This window comes from Xenopus tropicalis, chromosome 2, assembly GCF_000004195.4.
Source record: "Xenopus tropicalis strain Nigerian chromosome 2, UCB_Xtro_10.0, whole genome shotgun sequence".
In the NCBI taxonomy this organism is placed as follows: Eukaryota; Metazoa; Chordata; class Amphibia; order Anura; family Pipidae; genus Xenopus; species Xenopus tropicalis.
Window position 1 is genome coordinate 52,364,915 of NC_030678.2, and position 19,744 is coordinate 52,384,658.

Below are 19,744 nucleotides of genomic sequence, written 5' to 3' on the forward strand. Positions count from 1 at the left end.
TATGTAGATTGGTTGGTCGAGGAGAAGGGAGTAATCCCAGTCCCCATGGAAGACCTAGGGAAGGGAGTCTATTCAGTCCTCTTTCTAGTAAAGAAGGTTTCAGGAGGATGGAGACCCATCTTGGATCTCAAGTTCATCAACAAGCATCTGAGGGTTTAGAAATTCAAGATGGAGTCCATCTTTTCCATCATCTCTTCTATCCTTCCAGGGGGTTGGCTACTTTCCATCGATTTGAGAGATGCCTATCTCCATATTCCGATATCAGGGGCCCATCAGCGCTTTCTACGCTTTGCCATCGCCAGAAAACACTTCCAGTTTCGTTGTCTCCCTTTCGGTCTGTCCACGGCTCCGAGGGTGTTCTCCAAGGTGTTAGTTACCCTAGTGGCAGCCTTGAGACTGGAAGGTATTTCCATTTGGCATTATCTGGACGACATCCTCCTCTCAGCAAGAAGCAGGGAGGGTCTGCTGATTCATCGCGACAGAGTCATCTGTTTTCTGGAAGCTCATGGATGGCTCCTGAATATGGAGAAGAGTCAGCTGACTCCAACACAGTCTCTCGTGTATTTGGGAGCTTGGTTCAACACCATCGAGGGGTCGGTTTCTCTTCCTCCCCAGAAGATTTCGGCCATCATCAGTCTGGCAAAGCCTTTTCTGCAGAAAGATCAGGTCTCAGCCAGAGAATTGATGTCTCTCCTGGGCACCATGGCTTCTACTATCCCAGTCACCAGGTGGGCCCGGTGGCACATGAGGCTGGCTCAATGTCTTTTTCTGAACCAATGGGACAGATTCAAGAGGGATTGGGATCAGTCCATTCTTCTGACGCAGCCTTTCAAGGATTCGATCCAGTGGTGGCTCTCCAAGGACAATCTAGAGAAGGGTCTACCTCTCTTTCAGCCCCAGTGGAAGGTGTTAGTAATGGATGCCTCCACCCTGGGTTGGGGTGTCCACCTGGGCTCCGAATGGGTTCAGGGAAGGTGGCCGGCCAGACAGTCAGGAGTTCCTTCCAACATCCTAGAAATCAGGGCAGCAAAGTTGGCCCTTCAGTCTTTCTCCCAGATGCTTCAGGCCTCAGCGGTCAGGATTCTAATAGACAACACATCTGCAGTCTCTTACATCAAGAGGTAGGGGGGAACGAAGAGCAGTTCAATGCTTCAGGAAGTCCATCCTATCTTATCTTGGGCGGAGAAGAATCTGTTTCTTCTGACAGCTGAATACTTACCTGGGGTGGAAAACCAAGAAGCAGACTTTCTGAGTCGAAACTCAGTGTCAAGTCATGAGTGGAGTCTGAATCATCAGGTCTTCCAGGAATTGTCCAGGAAGTGGGGACCTTTCACTATTGACCTCATGGCTACCCATCTCAACACTCAGTTGCCGAAATTTTTCTCCAGGAATTTTTGCCCGGGGACAATGGGCACGGATGTCCTTCTCCGGGATTGGTCGTTCAGCCTAGCTTATGCCTTTCCCCCCTTTCCCCTCATCTCCAGACCACTTCTGAAAGTCATTCAAGAGAGGGCGGAGTTAGTCCTGGTGGCTCCGAACTGGCCTCGCAGACCCTGGTATCCACTGCTTCTGAAGCTCACAGTAGCTCCTCCATGGCCCCTTCCTGTGAGGAGAGACCTGCTGAATCAGGGTCCTCTTTTACATCCGAACCCGTCTGCTCTATCCCTTCAGGCCTGGAGGCTGAGCGCAAAAGACTTTCAGGGCTAGGTCTCTCCAAAGATGTTGTTGATACCCTGTTGAAAGCTAGGAAGCCTTCCACCTCTGCGGCTTACTACAGGATTTGGGAGAGGTTCCTTCTCTGGAAGATGCAGAGTGACTTGCCATTGGATGAAGTGTCTCTTTCCCAAGTCTTAAGTTTCCTACAGGAGGGTCTAGACAAAGAATTGCAGTACAGAACCCTCAAGGTTCATGTCTCAGCGCTGTCAGCCTTGTCTGAAAGATCCTGGGCCGAAGACTCCATGGTCAAGAGATTCTTCTCAGCAGTTCTCAAAGTCCGTCCTCCAAAGGTCAAGTCTCCTCCTCTATGGAGTCTTCCTTTAGTTTTAAGGGCTCTGTCTCTATCACCCTTTGAGCCTCTCAAAGCTATTTCCACCTGGCTTCTCACTCTAAAGACTCTATTTCTGGTGGCTGTAGCATCGGCATGTAGAGTGGGAGAGTTACAAGCCCTTTCATGCAGTCCGGGGCATATCTCTTTTCTCCATGACAGAGTTATACTCAAGCCAGTGAAGTCATTCCTGCCTAAGGTGGTCTCAACTTTCCATTTAAAAAGGGAGGTATCCTTACCCGTTTTTTCTGCGGATGTGCAGAATTTGGAGGAATTACAGAAAACTGACGCAGTTCGTTGCCTCAAACATTATCTGGAGGTCTCCAATTCTTTCAGGAGGTCGGACAGGTTGTTCGTCATCCCTGCAGGGTGTCGGAAAGGTCTAGGGGCTTCTACTTGCACCATTAGCAGATGGATTGCAATTTGCATTGAGAAGGCTTATCAAGCCCAAGGCAAGCTAGCTCCAGAGGGTCTGAGAGCGCACTCGACCAGGGCTGTGTCAACCTCTTGGGCAGCATGGGCAGAGGTACCTTCAGCACAGATCTGTGAGGTGGCTTCATGGTCTTCAGCCAGGACCTTCATCAGACATTATCAGTTAGACCTGTCCGAGTCCAGTAGTCATGCCTTTGCTTCAGGCTCTCATCTGGCTTTTTCCTCATTAAATTAATTTTGCAGTTCTTCAAGTCACTGTTTTTGTTCCCATCCCATTGGGTTCAGCATGACTTGGTAGATCCAATTTTAATGCTGATATGGAGTGACCAGGAAAAGGGAGAATTGTTTTCATACTTACCATAACTCTCCTTTCTTGGTCACTCTCCATATCAGCATTTCCCACCCTTGTAGTTTGGTACTTGGTATTAGACGAGGTAGGTGGGTACCGATGGGTGTATTTAAAGGTTTGAGAGGGAGAGACAGTCTGGGCTGTAGGCGGGGGTGGGAGGAGCCTCCCGCCTTCTTTTTTTTTAATGCTGATATGGAGAGTGACCAGGAAAGGAGAATTACGGTAAGTATGAAAACAATTCTCCCTTTTTGCTATGAGAGGGGAAGCTGCGTGATATTTAGCCGTACATCCCACTAAGCTTTTTGGCTAAGGAAATTTTTGCAACATCCACATTCCAGCTTATTGTTCATATTTTACTGAGATGCAAATGGATGCACTTGGAATAAACTGTTCATATATTAAACATTATCCCTTATTTGTAATAAAAAGGCACCAAGTTTGCTCAGGAGCAGTAACCCCTAGCGACCAGTAAGATGTTTGCTTTTAAACAGGTGACCAGTAAATACAACCTGCTAATTGTCTGATATGGGTTACTGCTTCTGGGCAAATTTTAATTCAAAGTGTTTCCTAACGATTCCTAAAGATCTGTCACTTCCTTGTGCCATGCTTGTGTGCAAGCAGTCTGTGGAACATCTGACCAGATCCCACACTTATCAGGTTAAACCAGACCTGCCATTGCACTGTGACACTCTAATGAAAATGACCGATGGGAAGGCAGTTCCTGAGGAACCTGCACAGACAGTCATTGCCTCACAGCTTTTTGGCATTGCTTGAACATAAATCAGCATATCCAAAGGGGAAACAAATGTGTAAATGCGCAAGATATTTTGCTTATAAAGTGTGATTATGTGATTATATTATCATCACTTCTGCAGTTTATTTGTATTCTGCAGTCAGGTTGAGAAACCTCGCAGCTTCTATGAGTTAAATGTATGGAATCTGTAAATGCATGTGTGTGCATATCTGGGCACATGGGGAGGCCATGTTATGCAGTGTGCATCCTATTTTTACATAACAGACTATGGGATCAAGATGCTTTAGCCTATAACTAAAGGAACTCAAGGCTTAAGATCTAATAGGGCACTAGGAGTACAGAGAGACCAATGAAGGTCTTCACTGATGCACAGTTTCAGTATATGTGGAACCCAGTTGAGCTTCCTCAAGGAATGAAGGTTGGGTAAGACCACAAACAGATCATTCGGAGGGGCCTACTAACTGCTTGTTCTACCACTGGACAAAACAAGGTTTAACAGGACTCTTTATTTGGCCAGACCCCTATGAAAATAACTTGCAAAGTGAAACTACATTTCTGACCAAATTCTTCAATCAAATGTCTTGCAGCCCTTACCATTCCCAACTTTATCTGTAATTCTTATCATAAAATAAAATAATGTGGGACTGCAGGTGCTTGTGTAATCACCAATATCTGTGTCATGTGGTTACATTGGCAGTTGTCTTGCTTAGCTGGAGAAATATGTACCTAGATCAACACAGGGAAATTATAAAAGGTTTATTACAGGTTGAAAGGCAACTAAAGGGTAGTTGATATCTGAAATTTCTGCTGCACAAGCATTTTCTTTAGCAGTCATTTTCTAGGCTGCTTACTCCACCCTCTGTTGATAGGAGCTGTTAGATGCACCAGATCAGAACCAGATAATAAGCTGGAGATTAAATTTGTGAGGCAAAGTTGAAAACAATTTAAAGGTGGCCATACACTCTGTTGTCTGCTGAGATACAACACATACACTGTCAAGTGCACAGTAAACAAAGGGCCCCTGGTTTATTTCCAGGCAGGATGTCACAATAGACATACAGTATCTTGCTAAATTAACAAACCATGTACCAATGGCTGAGCAGTTACTAGGTCAGAGCTGGGCATGTAAAAACTGGATTTCCCCATCTCCTCAGGCTGCCAATTCCATTCCATCTCTCCCAAATATGCTTGAAATGAAAGCATTATGGGACTTGCCTTCCCTCTACCTGCTGATAAGCCAGTACATACCACCCACTGCCTCCTCAAGTATTATGTCAGGAGCTTCCCTCCGCCTGTGCCTGCCTCCTTTAGCCTGATTTGGTTCATCTGGCATAATAAAAGGTTATTCTAGGCAAATTTCCTACATACATAAATTAAAATTGTTAAAGGTTTTAGAGTTCTTTATAAATATAATTGCAATTGAAACCAGTATGTGTTTTGCCCTTTATATTCCCAGTTACTATGGTAGTGACTCCAGGAACAATATAGCACAAGCTAGATGATTAACAGACCAGGAGAACTGATTTCTGCTACATTTGTTTCAAGGGATAGTTAAATACTGCTTTCAATTCCAATGTCATTCACATATACTATAACTTAAAATATATTTCATTAATGTAAATCAGAAAGTTGCTTAGAATTACACTTTTTTATTATGCAAAAAAATATTTGCATGAAGTTCTTTCCACTGTGTCTCAATAGGTTAAGCTGCCCATACACTAAAAGATCAGCTTGCCTATGTGCCTTCCCCTGCTTGCCCCCTTACAAATACTTTGCTGAATAATTGGGACAGCTGCAGTTCTGCAACAGAGGAATGCGCCAGTGCACTTTGCATGCTATTTTGGAGGCTGCAAATTACCCCTTTCATATTTTAGTGAAATGGCAGAGAAATGGGCATCTAATTAAATACATCACTATCAAACCAAATCACTCTCTAAATTAAGCAAATTATGTAAATCAATATATTTATAATATAGAATTTCCTTAATCTTTAACAAAAGCACATATTCACACAAGGCTGAATGGCAGTATGCATTTTGGAGCTGAAATCTGCTGTCTACACCCAGGCAAACACAATAGCTCCAGGTGCAGGCACAGGGAAAGGCCGATGCCAGTCTAGGAGCTGATTCTTGCCTTGCATTTATCTGCAGGACACAAATCAGACCCGTGTGGCATCTGCCTTAGGTGTCAATGTGATTCTACAGAGCTAGAACAAGTCAGTCAGTCCAACAAGTGCTATAACAGTTACACGAGGTACAGCATGGAAAAACACCCAGTAAGCTAACTGCAAGTCAAGTGAGTGGATGTTATTACTGTATGCCCAGGCAAGCAGTGAATATGAGTTCTACAGTCAATCTGAGTTCTACACGAGGCTTTAATTGCCTAGGGGAATTGTAGTTTTAGTTCCAGGACCACAGCAGTCAGGCAGACAGTTGTAACTCCTTATCTTTAGAGCTGCAATGAAATCGGATATACAGGTATGTCTGATTTCCAGGCGTCTCTCAGGGTGAAAGTTACATTAACTGTAGTTAATTTGTAGTTCATGGAATTTGCAGTTCCAATTAGATTCAGTAGGAACCCATTTTCATGCCGCTGAGTGGGATCACATCCCTGTCCATAAATAAATGCTGAGGTGGATCGATTTGGAGCTCAACATGACTCAGACCACTGAAAACAAAAGCATCATGGGGTCTGGGATCAAGTGACTCACAGGAGGCTTTCATGTTGCTGAGAATAGCCTACATGCTCCTAAAGTGGTTCTGCTTTTTAAATATGCTTGAGCGCTCATGTCTGCTGGCCTTTAGTCATGTCTAGATGACATTATGTACTGGCTGCTGAGCTCTAAAGCAATGGCATTATGGGAGCAGTTAGAAAGAAAACCACTGTTCTTTCCTGAAACTGTGACTATGCCCAATTTCTATGGATTTACAAAGTTTATGTGAGGTCATGTATCAAAACTCAGAATTTCTGTATTTTCATGTTACTCTCACAACAGGGCCTGTTTATTTTGCCATTAAAATTGCTATAGGCAAGAGCTCCACATTTATAACCTACAGGTGGCAGACAAAATAATATTTGTGACTTCAAGAAGCATTTATTAAAATGGTGTTGGATTGTCATTTACTCTTCAATGGAATAAACTGACATTTGTGGGTGGGTTTATGTTTAAGTTAAAGGACATGTAAACCCCACACACAAAAATGTAATCAGTGAACAGCCTCTTTCAATACCTGCCACACGTTGTCCAGAGGTTAATAGTAAGGCTGCAACATCCCCTTAATCACTTAAGATTGCCTTCTCCTCCTGTAACCCACTCAGCCCCGGCTCCCTCAGATTACTAAACACATCCCCCACTCTAGCAGCCAGTTAAAAGATGGCATTGCTGGTTCCCATAGAAACTCAGCTCTATCAGTCTCTATCAGACAGTTCCGCCTGTATTCTTGATGAAAAGTATGCTGAATAAGGGTCTGTGTGTGTGTGTGTGTGCGTGTGCATGCCGTTTGCAGATTTAAATGTATCCAATTATGTATCAGAGGGAAAATGGCCACCAGGTGAAAGCTGCTATTTGCTTTAGGAAAATGTGATGGTGCTGGCAAGCGGAGGGGATATGCAGTACAAATGATGCCATTTGGGTGGGGGAGACGTGCCCAACGGATATACATTGTAAGCAAATGTAGGCTTTATATGTCCTTTAACTTTCAGTATGTTATACATTGACCAATTCTAAGCAACTTTTCCATAGATCTTTAGTATTTATTTTTAATAGTATAGCTTTTGTGCTGGCTACCAGATACTAAACTGAGTTGCTTATGTTACATAGGGTTGAAAAAAGACCAGAGTCCATCAAGTTCAACCCTTCCAAGTAAACCCAGCACCCACAAACCTATACTGATCTATTTATACACTCACATACATAAACTATATATACACACCAACATCAATACTATTTGTACGAAATGGCCAGCCTGTATCTAATTTTTTTTCGTTTTTAGAAATAATCCTTTTCAGTTCCAGACCAAAACTGGATTGCTTAATTCTAAATAGGGCCTTACCAGTTACTTCTAAAGCTTCTTGTACATTTTTTTTTTTTTTTTAGCAAACTTGAGGTATGGAAATCCATATTACAGAAATATCCCTTATCTGGAAAAACCCAGGTCCCAAACATTCTGGATAACAGGTCCAATATTTGTACCTGACAAATCAGCCAATAGGCCAAATGCTATTGTTCAGGCTGGAAAAGTAAAAGGATGCTGCAGCTTCGCATTTTGCCTTCCAGCTTTTTACTCTGCCCCCTTATCAATTTAAATAGTCACTTTACTTTATTCTTTGGGTTGTCATTTTACTATCGTCCGATCTGCTACAGTGTGCTTTTATTTTCCACCATAACTTTCACTTATATGTATAGCTGCTGCTTTGCCTTTTCTTCACTTCTACATGCCCTTTCCTAACAGTTAATCTGTTCTCTACGCTGCCATCTTGTGTTCGGCATTCTGTATGCTAATTCTAACTTCTGCACATCAGTTGGAAACCTTATGATACTGTGTTTCCCCTCCACTTAATTGTTCTACCAATAAATTGTTAATAAGTCTTGTAGCTCATCTAACACACCAAAGTCAGAGATTTAGCATTGTTTTGTGGTACATCTTTTGCCGATGGTTCCTAGAATGACCAAAACTAAACAGGCATTTTGTTGCTGTGTGAGGCTGAACAACAACATAATTCAACTTCATACGATCTCAGCACCATAATCACTGCTTTGTAATGGCATCCGTATAGGTAGCTAGGATTCAGCCCTCAAATAATACAAGTGATACTAACATCTCTATATATAGCACGAACATAAAAAATAACTAGAGAGATTCCTAATTTGATGGAAATATGCTGTTTATTTTTTTTTTATCAAAAAGGATTTAATCAAATAATCCAAATCCCATGTCTTCATCAGACTCCTCAGATTCCTCCTCCTTCTTTTCTTCTTTCTTTTCTGTAAAAAGGGAAAATTGCCTCAGTTAGGATTCACCTTTTCTTTATTGCGTATATCAAGTAATCCAACTGAAACTGGATTGGTCAGTGCACTTAAAAGGGAAACTATGGGGCATCAACAGAAAAAAATCTTCTCATAAAGTATAAATGAATAGTGCAAGTTTCCTACAGTTTTACAGTTGACTGTTCAAAGTTATAAAACACTGGGGTGGGGGTGCATAGTAAAGTGGGTAATAATTCTGAAAACAGAACCTGGCTGTTAAGATCTGTTGAACATTAGTAACAAGTATTTTTTTGAAAAAAAAAAAAACACAGGAAAATCCGATTAGGATATATTCTTTTACATCATTTTAGCCTAGCTCAAAGCATACAATCAAGATGTGCCAGCAGATTCCCTTCACTTTCTAGCAATGCCATGGAGCAGACTGCTGTGTGACCCAAAGAATTAATGTAAAGTTAGAGCGGTTAACTAGGAAAATTTACATTTTACATGAATTTTCTGTTATTAGTGGTTTCATAGCAGTCTAAAATTGCTATTTATTTTTTTCAGCTAACCAGCACTCTTGGGAAAGCTTCAGTGATCTTAATTACTCATTCCGTATAGTCAGTTAATCCTAAATGTAAAACTTCCAAACCTATCGGAAACGGACAAATGAAATGAATGCGAATTGCAGAAGAAGCACTTTTAAGGTTACATCAATTGACTTGCTCCCCTTTAAAGGTGGTTGAATTTTACAACTAGTTTCCCAACTTAAATACGGCACTGATGCCCATCTATATATATATATATATATGCATACCTGCAGGAGCAGCTCCTCCGGCGGCTGGAGCAGATGCAGGAGCTGCAGAGACAGCACCCCCAGATGGTACAGATGATAGCTTGGCAAGACCTGAATTTACATACGTGTTAGTATCCCAAAAGTAAGACCACATCAATTTGCAAAAGGAAATGTCTACACTTTAAATCACCAAAAAAAAAAAAAGTTATTTAGAAAGCTCTAAAAAAAAAAAAAAAAAAAAAAACCAGCAATGCCATTTCCCTAAGTGTCCTATTAAAACAAAATATTTCTGACTGCTGTTTTTTCTATTCAGAGATAGCATACTGTACTGGCACCAAAAACAGATGCAGGTCCAAGCCAATACAAAATAATGAAACAGTGCAGTTTTCCCCCATGAGGGTAATGATTTACAGTAGAACTATAGGATCTATTATCTGGAATTCAGTTTCCCTGAATGCCCCAAAGTGCAGACATGCTATTTGCTGATCTCTACTATTTTAACAGTTCATTTTGTTACTGATTTCTTTCTATAATTAGACAGTAGCTTGTACTTGATGCTAATTGTGCCATCACTAACCCATAGCAAAACAATCCTATTGGGTGATAATGCTTACGTGTTTTCTACTAGCCTTATGGCACACTTCTCTACACTACAGAAAGATATCTCTCGACAGACTAAATGGACAAGACATAGGCTCAACATTTAGGGGTATATTTATCATGCTGTGTAAAAAGTGGAGCGAAGCATTACCATTGATGTTGCCCAGGGCAACCAATTTCAACTTTTTTTTTTTTTTTTTTTTAACAGCAAGATAAATATACCCCCGAGTGTATGGCCCCATGTACAGTATCTGCAAAATCTACCAACGGCGTGACATAGGAATTCGAACAAAAAATATTTGATGTTAAAAGTGTTTATGCCCTTTAATAAAGAATTGTTCCATTTTGTTGTGTCAGGATATGGTTCACATATTTTCTTGGGTAAAATTTAATAAAATACAATAAACTGAGAACCCATTTCATTCATGTTTCATTTTCAGACACACTTATTTCAAGTGAATTTTGTTTAATGGTATTTAATGAATAATCCTTACCAGAGTTTACAACATCTTCAAGATCTTTTCCACTGAGCTCACTAATCACCTTTAAGAAAAAGCCAGGAATTAGTTATACAAGATTACAACTCCACAGAAACATTTTTCCATTGCACCTCAATAAAGGGTTGTTTACCCGAAGATAACATTTGATTATGCTGTAGCCAATGGGATTGTTAGGATAATGGCATACAGGGAGATTTGTTGGCCACAGTTAAATCTGGGCTACCATGGTACCAGTGGGGAAGCATTTCAGGGAGATTTGTAGCCCTCAGATATAAAGCAGAGGCAGGCACTCCGGTATGGTCAGAAAAATGAAAAGCGATTGTTCATGAAAAGTAAAAGTAAAATCAAAAACCTTTTATTTAACACATGATACAGAGAGCCTCTCTGTATCATGTGTTAAATAAAAGGTTTTTGATTTTACTTTTACTTTTCATGAACAATCGCTTTTCATTTTTCTGACCATACCGGAGTGCCTGCCTCTGCTTTATATTTGAGATGTACCCATGACGGCTCCCTTTGGCTGAAGGTCTGGGGCATGAGCACCTGGGCCCACTTATACTACGGGTGAGATCCTTTCCTACGAGCACATGTACTATTTTAAAAGTTATTTATTTATAGATTTGTAGCCCTGCCTAAACCACTGGTGACAAGTCACCCAGTGCGCCATTAGCCTTTAAGGGACAAAGGGACACAGAAAGATCTAATCTTTTGCCAATTGTTGAGGCAAATCAGGCTCATCTGCAGCATATGGTCAGAGCCCATAAGGTCTGGTGCCTTTGGCCATAATATTCTTAAAGCAAAATTACACACAACACATTTCTATTTGCAAACTCACCTTCTTGACACGTTCATCATCAGCATCAATGCCAACGCTTTTTAGGATGCTTTTAATATCGTTGGCTGAGGGGCTGGTTTTGCCACCAAGGACAGCAAGTAGGTAAGCGGCCACGTAACGCATTCTAGATAAAACAACAACAAATACAAATCTGTATGATTAAGAACTTATCGAAACCATAATGTTTCCCACTAGTGGAAGCAGTTAAGAGTAATTAAAAAAAAAATTCCTGCTTTGTTTCTATATGCTCCATACATGATTGCTGCCCAAAAATCTGCACCATGTGGGGATGTAACTGGCAAATGCAAATATAATTTACTGCAAACATGGAGAGGGGCCAGGCCGTGTATATCCATTCCTCACATTTAAAAGATGGCACACATTTGAAACTGTGCACGCAACAGTATAATACTGCCTCAAATATTACCATACTGTATGCAACTTTCACAACCCTAAATCAGTTCAGTACTAATGTGTATCATGGCCAATAAAACAAGCGGTGCATGTGGCAACATCCTGAGGGTGAGACAGGAGATTGTTTACAGATTTGCCATTCTGAAACTACAACAGGATTACTTTAACCCATCATTTCCATCTTGATATCAGCCAGCGGGGAGGCTGAACTTAAAAGACCTAAAGGTCACCGAGCGGCAAAAAACCCTTATGAACAAAATACAACTGGTGAGACTCACAAAGATCCAGTGGCCAAATCTGGCTGGCAGTATTTAATGTGAAACTACAATATGATTCTGTCCAAGGCAACCATATAGTTGCGGTAAGGAATAGGGAAATATGAAGACGATGCCAGAAAGCACAAAACTGATGCTGCAAACATCTCATTTGGTGTACACACACACGTTTCAGGTGCATAGCCCTTTTTCCAATGGAAAAAGACTGGAAACATTTAGTGGCACCCTGAATAGTTAGCAGCATAAATGTTGCTTTCTTGCGTCTTCTCCATATATCTTACAGATATAGTGAGGCTGTACGCAGGGGATTTATTTGGTAGGAAATCTTGTTTTTATTCAACCAAAACTTGCCCCCAAGTCAGGAATTCAAAAATAACTGCCTGGTTTGGGGCCACTGAGAGCAACATCCAAGGGGTTGGGGAGTAGGGATGTAGCGAACCTAAAAAAAAAAAAGTTCGCGAACTTACACCAAAACCAGCGAATATTCGCGAACTTTGCGAACCCCATAGAGTTCAATGGGAAGGCGAACTTTAAAAACTAGAAAAGCCATTTCTGGCCAGAAAACTGGTTTTAAAGTTGTTTAAAGGGTGCCACGACCCGGACAGTGACATGCAGGAGGGGGATCAAAAATACTTTGTTGGCACAGAGTTGCGCAAAAAACGCAAGCTATTCTAGCGAAAATACGCAGCTTTTTTGCTATGTCGCGCTAAACACCATGAAAACGAGATTTGCGGAAAAACGCCATGTGTGATTTGTGCGGCGTATTGTGCAATACTTTTGCGACGATAAAAAACGCGCATACGCGTTCGCGAACACCCGATGTTCGTGTGAATTTGTTCACAGCGAACAGTTCGCTACATCTCTATTGGGGAGCAACATGTTGCCCCTGAGCCACTGGTTGGGGATCCCTGCATTAGTAGGGAAATGATTGGATGACAGAGCATAGCTGGAGCTGTATGACCACAGTTATAATAAAATGCTTTCCTACACAAAGAATTAAGATTTGGCTTTATAACATACAGCTTTAACTGCAGCTAAATGAAATCCATTCAAAGCCTCCCGACAAACTCAGCTCTTATGGATTTACGCCACTATACCCCGAGTTCCTTGTCATGCGGCCCATGCCGGGGGAACATATCTATCCTAAGCAGCCTTTTGACCATTACGGAAGGAAATAAACGGTGAAACGGTGCTGGTTTATCTCGGCCTTCCCCCAGGGGCCAATGCCCCACGCTCGGCAAAGCCAAACGCCTCAATCCACTCACTTTAAGTCTTTAACAGACACGAAACGATGTGCACGCTCCTGTATTCCGGCACCGAAAGAAAGTAAGGGAGGAGGAGGCGGGGTTTCCTCGCCAAAGTCACAGGGGCCCCGGGTCAAAGGTCAAAACAGAGTTCTAGAATTTGACATTTCAGCTACACAAACCGTAGGCTTTTTATAATAATTAACTTTGCTTAAATGATTATTAACATCACCGTGCTAAGTTTGACATTTTTAAATGTATTTTATTTCGTCCCGTAGCTGCGCATGCGCAATTGCAAATCACAATCTAGCGAGCGCCTGTTAGCAAGATACTCGTAACCGGAAGCAGCGGGAAGTGACGTTCTGCGCAACCTCAAAGGGACTTTGGGGCATGGGTAATATCGTAATGAATCCGTACTAATCGAATAAAATACAGAAGGTCCAGAATTAAAACAGTAATTAGCCTCTGCAGTGGTGGGAGAGTGGCCTATTATACACACAGTAGGCAGGAAAGGCATTACACGGAGGATTTTCCCTCTCCTTCCAATGCCGTTTGTCCCACTTGGCATAGAAACTAAGGGAAAGCTAGGATAATGCAATGCCAACTACACGAAGGGGCACATTTACTAATCCACAAACAGACCAAATGCGTTTTTTTTCGTAATGATCGGTATTTTGCGATTTTTTTCGTAATTGTTGCGACTTTTTCATAGCCGTTACGACTTTTTCGTAGCCATTACGATTTGTGCGAATTGTCGCAACTTTTTCATAGCCATCGCGCCGAGTACGAAAGTTTCGGATTCATTCAAGCTTCAGTATCGTGACTTTCCTTGGGCCGGGTTGGAGCTGCAGAGTGCCATTGAGCCCTATGGGAGACTTTCCTTGGGCCGGGTTGGAGCTGCAGAGTGCCATTGAGCCCTATGGGAGACTTTCCTTGGGCCAGGTTGGAGCTGCAGAGTGCCATTGAGCCCTATGGGAGACTTTCCTTGGGCCGGGTTGGAGCTGCAGAGTGCCATTGAGCCCTATGGGAGACTTTCCTTGGGCCGGGTTGGAGCTGCAGAGTGCCATTGAGCCCTATGGGAGACTTTCCTTGGGTCGGGTTGGAGCTGCAGAGTGCCATTGAGCCCTATGGGAGACTTTCCTTGGGCCGGGTTGGAGCTGCAGAGTGCCATTGAGCCCTATGGGAGACTTTCCTTGGGCCAGGTTGGAGCTGCAGAGTGCCATTGAGTCCTATGGGAGGCTTCTAAAATCATGCAAAGTCTGAAAGGTTTGCCCGCCGTTTACGAGCGCTCAATACGAAAAAGTTGCGACAATATACGAGAAAATCGTAACGGCTACGAAAAAGTCGAGACAATTCTCGCAATTCGTAGTGGCTACGAAAAAAGTTGCGACAATTTGCGCAATTCGTAACGGCTACGAAAAAGTTGCAAAAAAATACGAAAAAGTTGCAAAATGTTCGTTTCCAATCCGAATTTTTCCTATTCGGATTCGTGGATTAGTAAATGTGCCCCGAAGAGTTGAATTTCATAGAGATATACTAAAATGGGGTAGAACAAGAGCCTTATTCTGTATTTAGATGTTTACTAATAAAACAAAATATTGGCACAGCATTGGCAGAAACTAATGGAGATAACTTGTGAGAGTTGCCACCTACAATAGATGCCCATTTATGTGTGTAAAACTGTATTTATAAAGTGCTACAAGGACACGTTGCCTCTGTACATAGTTACATAGGGTTGAAAGACCAGAGTCCATCAAGTTCAACCCTTCCAAGTAAACCCAGCACCCAAAAACCTAAGTTCTGAAATGATTTATTTTTGTCTTATTTTTGTACAGCACAAGAACCTGACATTTTATCAGGGGTGTGTAGACTTTTTATATGCACTGTAGGTATTAACAGAATCTGCCATTACAACATCTCTAGGAAGGGCATTCCACAACCTCACTGCCCTCACCGTGAAAAACCACCTACGCTGCTTCAAATGGAAGCTCCGCTCCTCTAATCTAAAGGGGTGACCTCTGGTGCGTTGATCATTTTTATAGGAAAACACAACACCCCCCATCTGCCTATAATCCCCTCTAATGTACTTGTACAGAGTAATCATGTCCCCTCGCAAGCGCCTCTTTTCCAGAGAAAACAACCCCAACCTCGACAGACTAACCTCATAGCTTAAAGCTTCCATCCCCTTTACCAGTTTAGTTGCACGTTTCTTCACTCTCTCAGCACATTAATATCCTTAAGGACTGGAGCCCAAACTGCACTGCATACTCAAGGGGAGGCCTTACCAGGGACCAATAAAGAGGCAAAATTATGTTCTCATCCCTTGAGTCAATGCCCTTTTTTTTGCCCTTTTTTTTTTTTATAAAAGACAGTACTTTATTTGCTTTAGTAGCCACAGAATGACACTGCCTGGCATTAGACAACTTGTTATCAACAAAAACTCCTATATCCTTCTCCATTAAGGATACCCCCAACAAACTACCATTTAGTAGATAGTTTGCGTTTATATTATTTCTACCAAAGTGCATAACTTTGCACTTGTCAACGTCAAACCTCATTTTCCAGTTTGCTGCCCAGTTTTCCAATTTTGTCAAATTGCTCTGCAAAGCGGCAGCATCCTGCATGGAACTTATAGTTTTGCACAATTTAGTGCCGTCAGCAAAAATCGAAACTGTCTATGCCCACCTCCAAGTCATTAATAAACAAGTTAAAAAGCAAAGGACCAAGGACTGACCCCTGCGGTACTCCACTAACAACACTGGTCCAATTAGAAAAAGTTCCATTTACCAACACTCTTTGTAATCTATCCTTCAGCCAGTTCTCTATCAAATTACAAATATTATGTTCTAGGCCAATATTCCTTAATTTGATCATTGACCTTCTGTGAGAGTAGATGACATCACCTGCCATTCCAGCATCGAGGTTCCTGCTCACCTTCTCATAAAAGGCGACTAAATTAGTCTGGCGAGATCTGTGAACTATAATGTATTCAAGTACCCTATCCCTTATTACCCCTTCCAAAAAGATTTCCTACTACTGATGTCAGACTAACAGGCCTATACTTTTCTGAGAACAGGATCCCTTTTTTAATAACGGCACTGCATTAGCAATTCGCCAGTCTCTCTGCACCATGCCAGACCTCAACGAATCATGAAAAATTAAGTGAAGAGGTTTGGCAATCTCAGCGCTAAGCTCATTTAATACCCTGGGATGAATCCCATCCGGTCCTGGACCTTTGTTTATCTTTACATGCTCAAGTCTCTTGACTCCCGAGTGACCCATGCGTCAGTAGCTAAATTACTAGAACTGGGCATATTAAAAGGGAAGCCTTCATGTACAATCTTGCAATATACACAATTACAGGGAGGACAAGCGTCATAATAAATACAATAAACAAGTATAAATAAAGAGAGATTACGTGCCTTGTGGTATGAGACAGGAGGTCCCTACCCCGTAGAGCTTACAATCTATATGGTTGGGTAACTCAAAGGCACAAATTGGAAGGTAGGAGTGCACCAGGTATGGCCATTTGCCCTTAAGAGCAGGACGAGGCAAAATAATGTTTTAGTGCTCCAGAAGGTAGCCCTGAAGAGTGGGTGAATTTTCCCTATGGAGGGATTCAGGGATAGAGTTTTAGAGGTAAGGAGCAGCGAGATAGAAAGGTTTAAGACAAGAGAGCTCTGTGTGTGTGGATGGTGTACAAAAGCGGAGTCTCTGAGAGGATCGAAGGAGACAACCAGGAATGTGCAGGGAGACCAGTGAAGAAATATAGTGAGGAACAGAGGAGTGAAGGGCTTTGAACATTAGCAGAAGGATTATGTATGCTATCCTTTGCTTAACATGCAGCCATGCAAGAGAGCTTAAGTGAGGCTGAGCAGGTTCCCTCTTAGGAGAGAGCAGGATGATTCTGGCAGCAGAGTTCAAGATTGATTGCAGGGGAGAGAGCTGGGAGGCCGGTTAGAAGGAGATTGCAGTAATCTAAGTGGGAAAGGATAAGGCAATGGATTAGTGTTTTAGAAAGGGGCATATCTTGGCAATATTGTGGAGGAGAAAGCAGCAGGTTTTGGCAGTGTTAGTAATATGGTTAGAGAAATAGAGGTCAAAGATGACCCCCAGGCATTGTGCTGAATTAACAGGGTTAATGGTCATGCCGTCAATAGAATCGCTAGGTTTGGGCGGGAAGACCATGAGCTCTGTTTTAGCTAGGTTAAGTTTGAGGTGGCGTTGGTTCATCCAGGAGGAGATAGCCAGGAGGCAGTTAGCAATCTGGGTTTGAACATCAGTGGTTAGTGAAGGGGTGTCTAAATATATCTGGGGTAGAGGATTTGTTAGCAAGAGCAACGGAGAAGGAACGGTTAAAAAGATAGGAAGAGAACCAGCTTGATCCGGATACCCAGAGAATAGAGAATTTGCATGGACAGAATGGTTGACAGTATCAAAAGCAGAGGAAAGGTCCAGGAGAATGAGAACTGAGTAGCGTCCTTTGGCCTTGGCAGTCTGGAGATCGTTTGCCACTCTACATAAGGCCGTCTCAGTGGAGTGCGCAGGCCGAAAACCAGACTGCATAGGGTCCAGCAGATTATGGGTGCAGAGGAAGTTAGTGACACAAGAAAAGATGTTCCAGGAGTTTAGAGGCTAGGGGTAGGAGAGAGACTGGACAACAGATAGGCAGGACGGGTCCAGTGTAGCCTTTTTAAGAATGGGTTTGACACATATCGGTCGGCCAGGCCGCTCGTTTCTGCCCATACACGGGCCGATTTGCTGCCGATATCAGCAGCTTCTATCGGCCCGTGTATGGGGGCCTTTAGTGATATTGCATGAATCAAAACTTTGAGCTACACTCCATGAACTAGGACAATGAGCTGCAATCCCTGAAACAGACTAGTGACCTACTGTACAATCAGTGAACCAGAACATTGAGTTTAACTCACTGAACCATTCATTAGGCAAAAGATTGATATAGGCCTAGACAGAGAAACAGTTCCATATATATATATATATACACACACATATTTATATACTATTTATCTATTATCTATTCTAAATTATTATTTTAGATGTGGTATAAGATTAGATTTTGCCGTTTATTACTGTATATACTCAAGTATAAGCCGATCTGAATATAAGTCGATGTACCTAATTTTACCTAAGAAAACTGTAAAAACATATTGACTCGAGTATAAGCCTAGGGTGGGAAATACAGCAGCTACTGTGGCTATGAGTTCCTGGATTGTTATACATGGAATTGCCACTGTGGTAATGTTGCTATAAGTTCTGGGCAATTATACATAAAATTTACTTTTATTTACTTACTGAGTATGTTTCAGTAAAATGTAATAGAGCTGCTAAAGCTCTAAAGTGTTTTGCAGTTGCCTGCAGCAGCACAGGTGTGAGAGCCAGCGTGGAATTCAGTGAACTTCTTAACACTTTCTTCCCCCCCCTGTGCTTGTCCTGCATTGCAGAGGCACTTCAGAATACAGTATTTTACATGGGCAGAGGGAATTGCTTGTTAATAAAATTGGCCTGGGTGCTTTCCATCAGGGTTTCACCAAATTGCTAACATACTGATGTACAACTGCTCAGTCTGTCTACTAAACCAGTCACACATATGCAATCACATATATGATCAGCTCATCAGTTCTACAGCTTCATGTGCCCCACAGAATTTGTATTCTATGCACATTTGAAAAACACAAGTGGTGCTCAGACCACAAGAACAATGTACTGTACTGAAATAATAGCATAATAAACCCTATTCTATGATTTATTATTATTAGTGGTGAATGATTGGTAAGATATATTAGCCTAATCAAAAGAAAAATTATTTTAAGGATAATTATACTGAAGTACTGCAAGAAAAAAATCACAGCAACATAAATCAAAGTGCTATCCCAATGCAGTGCTAGGGCCATAAGCCAAACGGATGCACTGACTTCCAGACAGAGTCACCATCAGGGGATACTCCAATTATGGGCTTCATGGCTAAAGGTGCCCCAAGAAACACAACTATGTATTTTGCAAGTGACAAAAAGAGACAGGGCTTATGAAGGAGTGGGCAGGGTTAGGGTGGATCATGGGCAGGATGTGGCCGCAACCAACCCCCCCCGTGCGTGTACTCGGTTGTGCGCACGCGCCCCCCCCCCCCCCCGCGCGTGTACTCGCCCGTTCACAACCGCCCAAGTACGTGCGTGGGGAGGGGAGAGGGGGATGCGGCATGCGCACGAACGCCCGAGTACACGGAGGTGCCTATATTCACTATATTCACTCGAGTATAAGCCGAGCATGAGTTTTTAAGCACAATTTTCGTGCTTATGCTCAAGTATACACGGTATATTTATTGTAATTTTATTTACCTAACATTTTGGTACCCCCAAGTGACTAAGCCTTTCCTTCTTCTGCAACAACCACAATTAAGGGAAGGTTTCAGCATGTTTTTGTCTAGTTTTCTTAAAGATTGGCGCCCATTTTTTGTTTCATTCGCTCATGCCTATTGTACTTTATTTATATACTTTTTTATTCTGATGCACTTAGAGCT

The 19,744-nt window shown here is 42.2% G+C and overlaps 1 protein-coding gene across 1 annotated transcript; it reads right to left on the reverse strand.

Moving 5' to 3' along the window:
- Nucleotides 1-8,445: 8,445 nt before the first annotated feature.
- On the reverse strand, nucleotides 8,446-13,267 carry LOC100135138 (uncharacterized loc100135138). Its single transcript, NM_001113854.1, has 5 exons — nucleotides 13,231-13,267; nucleotides 11,277-11,400; nucleotides 10,436-10,484; nucleotides 9,363-9,452; nucleotides 8,446-8,563 (listed from the first exon to the last, which is right to left on the reverse strand). Exons 2-5 carry the CDS (start codon nucleotides 11,397-11,399, stop codon nucleotides 8,490-8,492), a joined length of 336 nt encoding a protein of 111 aa, NP_001107326.1. The 5' UTR covers nucleotide 11,400; nucleotides 13,231-13,267; the 3' UTR covers nucleotides 8,446-8,489.
- Between the last annotated feature and the right edge of the window lie 6,477 nt (nucleotides 13,268-19,744).